This window comes from Bos taurus, chromosome 19 (assembly GCF_002263795.3).
Source record: "Bos taurus isolate L1 Dominette 01449 registration number 42190680 breed Hereford chromosome 19, ARS-UCD2.0, whole genome shotgun sequence".
In the NCBI taxonomy this organism is placed as follows: domain Eukaryota; kingdom Metazoa; phylum Chordata; class Mammalia; order Artiodactyla; family Bovidae; genus Bos; species Bos taurus.
This window is the reverse complement of record NC_037346.1, coordinates 34,618,905-34,628,865: the sequence shown is the minus strand read 5'-3', so window position 1 is coordinate 34,628,865 and position 9,961 is coordinate 34,618,905. Positions and strand designations below refer to the sequence as shown.

The following is a 9,961-nucleotide window of genomic DNA, read 5'->3' as shown; positions in this document are numbered from 1 at the left end:
CCTGATGCTGGGAAAGACTGAAGGCTGGAGGAGAAGGGGACAACAGAGGATGAGATGGTTGGATGGCATCACTGACTCGATGGACATGAGTTTGAGTAAGCTCCAGGAGTTGGTGATGGACAGGGAGGCCTGGTGTCCTGCAGTCCATGGGGTCACAAAGAGTCAGACACGACTGAATGAACTGAACAGGGACACAAAGCAGGCCTCTTTCGGGGCCCACAGCACCTTTCACAGGGGGACACGACTTCCATCCACAGAGCCTGGGGCCCCCACACTCTGGAGGCTGCTCCCAGACTCCCCTGGCATGGGGCCTTGGTCTCATTCCGACTGCCACCCCCAGGCAGAGGGAGTGGGGCGAGCGTTCCCGGCAGCACGGAGGCCCACGCTGCCTCTGCTTAGACAAAGCTGAAGGTCAGCTCTGGCAGGCCCGACGGAACAGAGATCGCACAGCAGCAGTCTGTTTGTTTGTTTATTGTGGAGTATTTTACATGCAAGATCCCAAACTAGACAGACATATCTAGGAGAGCTCGTGGGTAGACAGACGCTCTGGTGTCACTGACTCACCCTCCAGTCCTGCTCTGCCGGCAGAGACAGACAGTGACAGACCGCTAGGCTGGGGGACGCCGACAACAAACCTGAGAACCCTCACAAATCAAGTGCAAACTCAAGGGAATAAATATTCACCCCCTTTCCTCCAGGAGCACCTGGAGAGATGCCATGAGCCTTCTGAGTTGATAGCTATTCTCAGGGCACCCCAGGGACAGGAAGGGCTGAAGTTGGGCATGGGAGAGGTGGGGGCCTTGGGGCATCTTCTGGGTGGTGAAGCTGGCTATGCCCACGTTGGGGACAGGGGAGGGGGCCCGGGCCTGGGGGCTGCCAGTACAAAAGGCTCCACTGTCCTCCACAGGGTTTCTTCCTCACTGGCCCACAGCCCCTGAACCCTGTGGAAGGCTGGGTTGGACTGAGTTAGAAGCATGCGGAGGCCAAGTGGGGCTGTGGTGGCAGGAAGGAACAGGAGGAGCTGGAGTCTGGGCACCTGCTGCCCTGGGTCCTCACTCGCCCCCACCTCCCCGGGCTCCCTTCTCTGGACCTCGGTAAGGAGGGGAAGGGCAGGGAGCCAAGGCGGGATCCAGGGCCAACAGCACAGTTGATCACACTGAGGGGCTGACAGACAGATGGAAGGACGGATAGCAGACGGCCACCTTGCCCTCTGGGCTGGCCAATGAAGAGCCACTGCAGCTCTGAGGCCCTTGTCCTTATGCACACAGATAAGCCAGTCGGTCACATTCCCCCGGGGGTCCCGGGCAGGGGCCGCTCTGGGGCAGGCTGGCCAAAGGCCCACCAGTGCCTGGTCATACGAACTCAGTGCTATTTGCTGCTGCCCACTGGTCAGAGAGGCAGGAGGAAGGGGTTAGTTTTCACATCTCAGCACACAACACAGAAAAGGTTAAACACATCCCCAAGAAAATATTTTGACAAAATAAATATTTTAACCTATAATCAGGTATAATTAGTGCTTATAAGGAATCCCAGCAATAATTTAGTGTAATTACATACTGGATCTGCGGTCTCTAACACTGGCAGAGGCTGGTGGCTCGGAGGGTCTCACTCTGCTGGGCAGAAGGCTCTGGCCAGGGTTCCCTCCTGGGAGAGCGGCCCGAGGGCCGAGCCTCCCAGACAGAAGGGAACCAGTGAGATGGGCCCGGGGAACCTGGGGCCTCAGGACAGGAAAGGGCGAGCAGCACCCGTCCTGGGCACCTGCTTCCTGGGCGTGGTGGGGGCAGGTGGGGCAGGCTGCTGTGACCTGATGGACGAGTGGAGGGGCAGCTCCGGCCAGGACAGCTGGCGAGGCCACTATCACTCACCACCCTAGTGGCTTGGCCTCTCTAGACTGGGCCTGGCTGAGCAGCTGGAGCTGGGGATGGCTTTGTGGGGTCTCCCCGGGACAGGCTTGTGCTCCTGCCACACTGTCCACCTGGGGACCCCCGGGAGGCCAGCTCCTCCCTCAGCAGATGCTGGGCCCGGCTGCTGTGACTCCCGAAGGACTGACTGACCACCAGAGGCCCACTGTCCTCTGTGGGCTGGCAAGGCAGGCCCCACCCCACAGAGACACACCCCCAGGCTACACTAGAGGCCTGGGGATACCAGCTGGAGTGGCCAGGCACAAGCAGGACCTACCCTGCAGCTCGTCAGCTGGCTTCGGACGGTTCAGCATCCAAGGCTAACTGAAGGTGGGACCAGGCAGCGGGGAGCCGCGGTGTGGGGGCCCGGCTGGGCAGGGTGCAGCAGGCTGACCCAGATACACGGAGGGGTATCCTCCGAGGACCTGGGGTGTGAGGTGCCAGCAGGACCCCAGGCCTCCCCTGTGGAGGGAGCTGCGGGGGGGGCCAGGCCAGGTGTGGGTCCCCCAATGGCGCCTTGGTCTCTACCACACCTGCTGCTGCTGGACCCCCCACAGCCCCAAACCCCGCACTGAACGCTCCCAGGAGACCCCAGCTTTGCCCTGATGCCGGGGAGCACCTGCTAGAGCTCTGAGCAGGGCTAGGGCTCCCAGGCCAGCAAGAAGCTGCGGGCATAGCCCGTGTGCTCTTCTGGGCACAGGGCAGCTCAGGCTAGATCAGGCTGGGGCCAAGTGAGGACCCAGGACGGAGTGGGGCTCGCCAGTCGCCCCCCCTGCTGAGGTGGCCTGCAAGGTCAGGCTTCAGGACAGTCTGTGGGGGAGGCTGAGTCCCTGCCCAGAAGGAACACAGGAGCCTTGGAGCTGCACAGGCCGCTGGGTCACTGGGATTTCACTCGGGGTCAAAACCACTTACTGCTGTGGGCCCTGGAGGTGGAGGCAGAGGCTACCCTGGGCCGGGCTGAACGAAGCACATTCCGAAAGGCGCCTAGCTTTCCCGGGCCGGCCAGAGCCAGCCCTCACCATGCAGGCCCCTCCACAGACAGGGCGGCGTACAGAGTGGTGCATGGGGGCAGTGAGGCCACCGCCACGTTACCTCTGCAGGCTCTGCCCACACCGGAGCCATGGGCCCCCGGCAGACCCCTTGGTCCCAGCTCGGCAGGGGGCCTGGGCTAGCAGCAGAAAGTGAAGAGGGTCAAGCAGGTGGTAGATGAGAGACGCCACCCGCGGGCACCACAGAGCCTACTGAAGTGCCAGTGCTCATCAGGGAGCGGCAGTGGGGAGCAAGACCAAGCCCGCGGCTGCAGACTTGCCCTTTCTGGGACCAAGGGGGCACAGGCGGGCAGGAGAGGCCTGCTGAGCTGGGCATGGGGCTGGGGTCTGAGCCCCTTCTCTGTGGGCAAGTGACCAGAGGAACTGCTCGGGAACAGCCCCAAAGGGCTGGCCCTGCCTGGGGCTGGGCTGGTCACCAGCTCTTCCTGGAAGAAACAGGCAGAGGGAGCAGGAGGGCAGAGGCTGAGGGTCTGCAGCTGTAGCGACATTGTCCCACCTCCCAAACAGAAGGTGGCTAAAGCTGGGCCCAACGAGTGGGAGGCCTGGGAGCAAACACAGTGGTGTTTCCATGGAGATACAGCAGCGCAGGACCAAGTGGGGGCGGGGGATGGGGGGAGTGGCCAGAGCCTGGTGTGGACCGGGGGTGAGAGGTGACCTGCCATGGGGGGGGCCCAACCACAGGACAGCTCACAGGGCAAAGAGGGCATCCTCTGACCGCTCCGGCTTCTTCCGGCCTGAGGGATTCGAGGCTGGGGCCGGAGCATCCGCTGGGGGAGAGGGGAGGCTGGGAACCATTTCAGCAGCTTTGGCCCTTTCTTCAAGGAATTTATCGAACTCTGCAACACAGAACAAGGCCCAGCAGGGATGGGTAGGGGCTCAGCTGCCACGCCCGATCCCACAGGCAAGGGCCCCTTTCCTCCTCTGATACCACCAGGGCAGGCGGGAAGCCCGGCCACAACCCAGGGGGCGTGAGGGAAGCGGGCAGCTATGACTCGTGCCCCATCACTGACTTGGTGCTTTTCCATCGTCCAGATCAGCATTGGTGGCAAGGGAGGGAGAGCTGGAAGGGCAATTTCCTCCTTGACCTTGGCAGGGACCCCCACCCCGGCAGGGCTCAGGGCCTCCAGAGGGCCCCAGACCGGCACCCCCTGTGCTGACCGCATGGCGTGTGTTTTGTCTCAGCTGCAATGACCATTCGGGGGTGGGGGGCAGACCAGTCAGGAGTGCTGCCGGTCTGGGGTCCCATGGACCTGGGATGGCCGATTGTGCCTATCAGCACCTCCCACGTCAGCAGGTGACCTGGATGGACAGAGCCCAGGAGTGGGGAGGCGCCAGGGCAGCAAGGAGGCTCTCAGAGCCTAGGAAGGGCACGGCCACAGTGGGTCGGAGGCAGGCCTACCTTCGCTCGTGACGCCCTCCTCCAAGTCATCGCCCTTCTGTGGGAGAGCGGAGAGAGGGTGTTAGTGCTGTCCCACGGCCGATTCCGCCTGCGGCCCACCCGCCAGGGCAACACCCAGTGATACTTCCTACTTCCCAACCTGAGTTCTGCAAGAGCATAATGCTGCTCTCATCTTATTGGAGACACAGAAACTTCTGTTTTTAAAAAGTGAAAACAAAAAGCTGAGGAGGCTCTAGATCCTCCAGAAAGGTCAGAAAGAAAAAACTGAACTGTGCAGCTCCTTCCCTGCTGAAACTCGGGGCAGGACCACAGAAGAGCCAGGACAGGCCGGGCTCCGGGCGCCCCTCCACTCCGCAGACCCTCACGGGCAGCTGCATGGCACTGGGTGGTCAGGGCCATGCCAGCAGCTGGAACCGCGTGAGACCTGGAGACATGGGGGTGCCCCCAAGGCACCCCGGCAGAGGGTTGGCTGGGCTCCAGCCTCCTAGGAGCAGCGCCAGTCTCTTCCTGTGCCCCAATTCGGACACTGAGGACGCTCTGGGTGATCAGTTCTGTTTGGGGGATGTGGGGGCCACTGGGTCCTGCACAGACAGTGATGGGTGGTGGACATGACCCCAGCCTCCTTCCTGCCTCCACCCCTGATCTGCCCTCGAGTGCAGGTCCCCCTTGTGAGGTGGGGGGCCAGGTGTGCCCGCCTGCTCTGTGACGCAGCTGTTTCTCTCCAGGTGTTCTCTTGGGAAGGACCTAATGGGTGCCTCTTCCTCCCCTGGCACGGCCCCCAGGCAGCAGCTTGCGGGGCAGAGAGTGTCTCTGGAAAGCCTGTCTTTGGGATTGGGTGGGCGGTGTGCTGGCCCGGAGCGGCAGGAGATCCTCCTAAGGTCTGCCATCCTAGTTGGGGGCCTGACAGGAGGTGACAAGAAACAGGAGATGAGGTGTCCCCAGGTCAGGGCGACAGTCCCGTCAGCCATGACGTGGGCAAGCACCCCTTTCCAGGGTGCATTTCTCCAACAGCCCCCCAGGGGCTAACAGTGCTTGGCAGGAGGCCAGCACCGGGGCAGGGCAGGGGGATGGGCCAGCACAGCCTCCCCTCTCAGAACCTGCTGCCATGGGGAGACACATGACGTCCTAACCTCCCTGCCCGTCTCTGGGGACAAAGACAGTGGCCTCTGGAGCCAGTAAAGCCAAGATGCCAGGCTACGCTGGGGAAGGGCGATGACAGTGATGGAAAAATAAACACCCACTCACAACTGTGAAAATTTCACAATTAAAATAAAAAAATGAAAACCAAAAAAATTAAAATTAAAAAACGCACAAAAACCAAAAGAATTCAAGAGCATACACCTGGAATCGCAGAGTGACTGGGAAAAGTCAGGGTGCGTCCTCGAGGCGCCTGCCCAGCCTCCCTCCTCCACTCCCCAGGGAGCAGCCCCTCAGGCCCCCAGGCCAGCCCCAAGGGGCCCCGGCCTGGGCCTCGCCACTCCCCACCAAAATAGAAACGTGGAGTCTCACCAGGTCGGTCCTGAGCCACACCTCAATGTCGTCCATGACCGAGGGCTGCACCACGGGGATCTGCGGAGGTGGCAGGCAGCGGCCAGGCAGCCCCCAGCCAGGCAGGGAGACAGAACAGCGGACACGTCAGTGCAGGCAGCCCAAGGCAACCAAAGGCACACAGAGAGGGACACGCGGGGCAGGCGGGCAGCAGCCAAGGGAGGTGGCAGGGAGGGAAGCAGCGGCTCTACGAAGCGGGGCAGCGGCCAGGTGGGCGCGGGGAGGAGGTGCAGTACGCATTCTTCAGTGGATAACTTTTTGACTAGTGTGTCCGCCCTTGGTCCCGGGGCCCCAGCAGGATGGGGAGGCCGCACAGCGGCCCATGGCCCAGGGCGCGGGGTTGGCAGGAGTCTGGGCTCTGTTCACTGAAAGGATCCTGAAATGTGTCCCGGGGCATTTCCGAGTGGGGAGAGCACCCAGGCCTAAGGGTGGCCTGGCCCACAGCAGCCCAGCACATTCCTCCACCAGCAGACACAGGCAAAAGCAAGCACTCTGATGACCAGAGGGGCCGTAGGCTGTGGTCATCTGTGTGTCTCTTTAGTGGGAAAACCGCAAAGCAGCCTGAATGCAGCAGCCTCCTCTCGCCCCACCCTCCCCTCCCAGCCTTCAGGACGTGGCCCCCTCCTCCCCACCATCAAAGGGCACCTGAGAGCAGGGGAGGGGGCGGGGGAGCAGGGGAGGGGACCGGGGTCCTGAGAGAAGGAGGGTGCCCAACCATCGCCTGGGCCTTGTCCATGCCGGGGCTGCCTGTGCCCAGGGCCCGAAAATCTATTTGGCTGGAAATAGTGAAGCTGCTGGCAGATGTCAAAAGATAGTAATGTGATAAGAAGTAAGAGTAACCTTTAGTCCCCCTGAAGTCACGCTAATGAAATGTTGGCTCCCTGCCTAGAGAAACAGGTGGACGGCCCTTGATCGAAGTGACCTGTGTCCTCACCTAGGTTAGCCCATGAAGTACCTCTTGGGACCCACTCGCAAGCCCACTGTTTCTAGAAAACTCTCCAGCACTGTGTCTGCAGCTGGGTTCACCCCAGGGCCACACAGCCAGGCCGGCAGACCCCATATCCAGCCTCCACAGGCGTTTTAGAGAGGTGCAGGCCAACCTCCACCAGATTATTTGTATTTACTTGACCTACTGGGGCCTTATAAAGGCTGGAATGAAAAAACACCCTGAAATGACCATGAGGCTGAGGGACACGTGGTCCTTGCTCTGCAGGGTGGGCCGCCGTGTGCACTGGCACCACCTGAGGCCCCTTTCGTCCCGAACGAGCAGGAGCAGGGGCACCCGGGGCACGACCTGCCAGGTTCACGCTTGCTGGCAGAGTTTCCACCCGACACGTTCTCATGACAGGAGATGCAAGTTTTCGTTACTGTGATTCTTCTAAGCCGGGATGCCGGCCTCGGGGAGGGCGCCTGCCACCTGCCACGTTCCCAGAACCCAGCATGGAGAGTCAGCACGTCTCCAGGGAGAAACCGGCAACTCCAGCTGCTGGAGCAGGGGGTCCCTGATGCCCACCAGCCTCAGCCTGCCCAGGACGAGCAGAGAGGCTCATCAGGTTGCAAAGCTTGAAAAAAGCTGCTAAAGGGGTCATTGGCTTTAAGCCCTCTTTACTGTTCAGAATTGATCCCCTGGGGTCAGGGATCATGCCCCGTTTTCCCCTCTGGACCGATCTTGATAGCCAGCACGCTCAGAAGATAAACGCTGACCTGTGAGAAGCTCCTCACCCCTTGAGCTGGCGGAGGCAGATCTCCCCTCCCATGGGTGGACTTGCTCCTCTCCAGGAGCTCCCTGCCTGTGGGCCCTGGCCTCATCTGTGAAATGGGGTGACGGCTTCCACCACTCACCACCCTGTAGCCCTTCATTTCCAGGCTGCTCATTCTTTTTCTAATTCAGAAACCCAAGCCTGACCCCTGACTGAGAGGTGTGGAGTAGGTCGGCTGTGGGTGACAGGACAGCTCACGTGACCTTGGGATGGGCTGCGCTGCCTCGGTGGATGCAGCGCCTGGGCTCACGAGCCACCTGCCACGTGGTCGATGTGGGAGCACTACGCCAGGGCAAAGTTTCTGTGAAAACCAGGCGTGTCAGATACGCTGGATACTTGGCTGCCCTGTGGACAGCCCCGGCCGCGGGCACATCCCCAGGCCCGAGGAGTCTCAGTGTTCTCACCCTGAGCGACCTGGGCTCTGATGCGGTCTGCAGGGAGCACCTCCTGGGCAAGGGGTCTGCGGAGTGTGAGGTGGAGGAAGGAGATGGAAAGGAGAGAGAAACAAAGGCACCTCTCATGTGGGGACTCTGATGAGGATCTGCAGCCAGACTCCCTCACCCTGTCCTCAGCCCTGATCTGCACTCGCTGGCGGGCAGCTCGCTCACTGGCTGGCTCACTCACCGGCCCAGGAGGGAGGGGGCTGCCACCAGCTCAGCCACTGCCAGGCACCCTCGGCTGCGTTTGGGGGCTGCGGGTCTATACAGGGAGCCCTGCCCCTGCCCCAAACCTGGAGCAGACTCTCTGCTGACCTACTGTGGTTCCTGCTGTGCTTCCCTGGCTCCCCCCGCCCGCCCCCTCCCCACCCCGTGTCGCCCTTCCCCGCCCCGTGTGCCCTCTGACCGAAGCCCGGAGAGGCAGAAACACCCTGAAGCCGGATGGGGCACCTACACTGCCTCCCCCACCCCCCAGGCAAGCTGCACCAGAAGGTTCTCAGGGCCTCTCCTCCCCACAGGGAAACCTACGCTGTTTCCAATGAGGCCGGAGCCAGTGGTGCACTCAAGGGTGATATCCCACTCAAGGGTGATATCCAGGGGCTGTGGACCCTCCTGACAGCCCGCCCTCCACCTCCTCACCACCACCTACAAGCCCTTGGTCTCACTCAATAGTACAAAAAGTTTCCAAGCAAAGAATTTGTACTCAGGCAGTTTGGAAAGACTTGGGTTTCTACACTATGGGAAATAAGGCAAAGCAATTAATATACATTGTTTTAAAAAAAAGAACAAACACACTGCAATCAGACAGGTGAGATGCAAGGTTAGTTGTTAGCCTGGCTTATTTCTGAAGTCGGAGCCTGGAGCTCTAGGTGGGGCCAGGCAGGGGCGGCGCCACCACTGGCTGCCGAGCCACACCGCGCGTTGTGGGCAGTATCCTTTTTTGCAGGATTAACAGGTCCAAGGACACACTATGGATCCTCCCAATTTGGACAATGGAGGGAATATGCTTTAAGGAGTCCTGCTCTAAGGCCACTCACACGTATGGGGTGGAGCCCCAGCCTGCCCCAAAGAAGCAGACGAGGGCCTGGCTGGCCTGTGTCTCTAAGGTTGGCACTGGGCCTGGGGCAGCAAGCAGGGCTGTGGAGCAGTGGGCGATAACCCCAAATGTGGCTGGGCCCAGTCACCGGCTCCAAGCTGGATGGGCAGACACCCTGGCCTGGGCTGTAGCGGCCCTGCCACACCTGGCTCTGCCAGGAGACCTTGTGCCACTCACAGGCCCAGGCATGCTGGCCCAGCCTGAACAGCCCTCCACTGGCCCATCCTGGCCCGGGCCCTAGGAGTCAGTCCCGCTTCCTCCTGGAGTGTCCAGCGTCTCCCGCTCTGGTCCCATGACCCACAGACCTCTGGTTTCCATGGCAGAGGCAGGTAGCCACGTGGTGGCTCCGTGAGAGGTAAGCTGCTCTCTGCCCGGCAGGCAGGCTGGAGCAGGAGACCCCTCTGTGCACAGACTTGGGCCACTTGATCACAAGGCAGGAGGGACTCTCCCAGGCTTTGGCCGTGGACGCCCTACTTCCCAGGGCTGACTGACTGTGTGATCCCAGTGCCCTGGCCCTGGACTCCTCTCGTTCTGTTCCTGTTGTGTCTGTGTTTCGTCAGGGGCTGCAGACCTTTCTGGGGGACACGGTGGGCACAGACCCCACTGGCTGAGGACGGCCTCATTCACAGCAGGGGGCCCCCCACCCCCAGGCAGAGGCCACAGGACTCGTACTCATCCTACAAAGTGAATACTGCCCAGAGCTCCAGGGACAGTGAAGGGGGAAGGGCCCTCCTCTCACTCCTGCAAACGCCCGAGCTCAGCAGAAAACCA

The 9,961-nt window shown here is 61.3% G+C and overlaps 1 protein-coding gene across 19 annotated transcripts in view; it reads right to left on the bottom strand.

Annotated features, from left to right (window-relative positions):
- Positions 1-455: 455 nt before the first annotated feature.
- Positions 456-9,961, bottom strand: part of TOM1L2 (target of myb1 like 2 membrane trafficking protein) — a 71,504-nt gene continuing 61,998 nt past the window's right edge. For 7 of the 19 annotated variants that reach the window (NM_001435174.1, NM_001435176.1, NM_001435175.1 and 4 more), the window contains 3 exons: positions 5,859-5,918; positions 4,350-4,386; positions 456-3,786 (listed from right to left, as the gene is read on the bottom strand). In NM_001435174.1, the coding sequence (NP_001422103.1) occupies positions 3,638-3,786; positions 4,350-4,386; positions 5,859-5,918 (246 nt within the window). In that variant the 3' untranslated portion in view covers positions 456-3,637. Of the gene's footprint in view, positions 3,787-4,347; positions 4,387-5,858; positions 5,919-7,519; positions 7,959-8,061; positions 8,118-9,961 lie in introns of those variants that run through there. The other 12 variants (XM_024980456.2, XM_024980459.2, XM_024980455.2 and 9 more) reach the window with 5 other exon arrangements.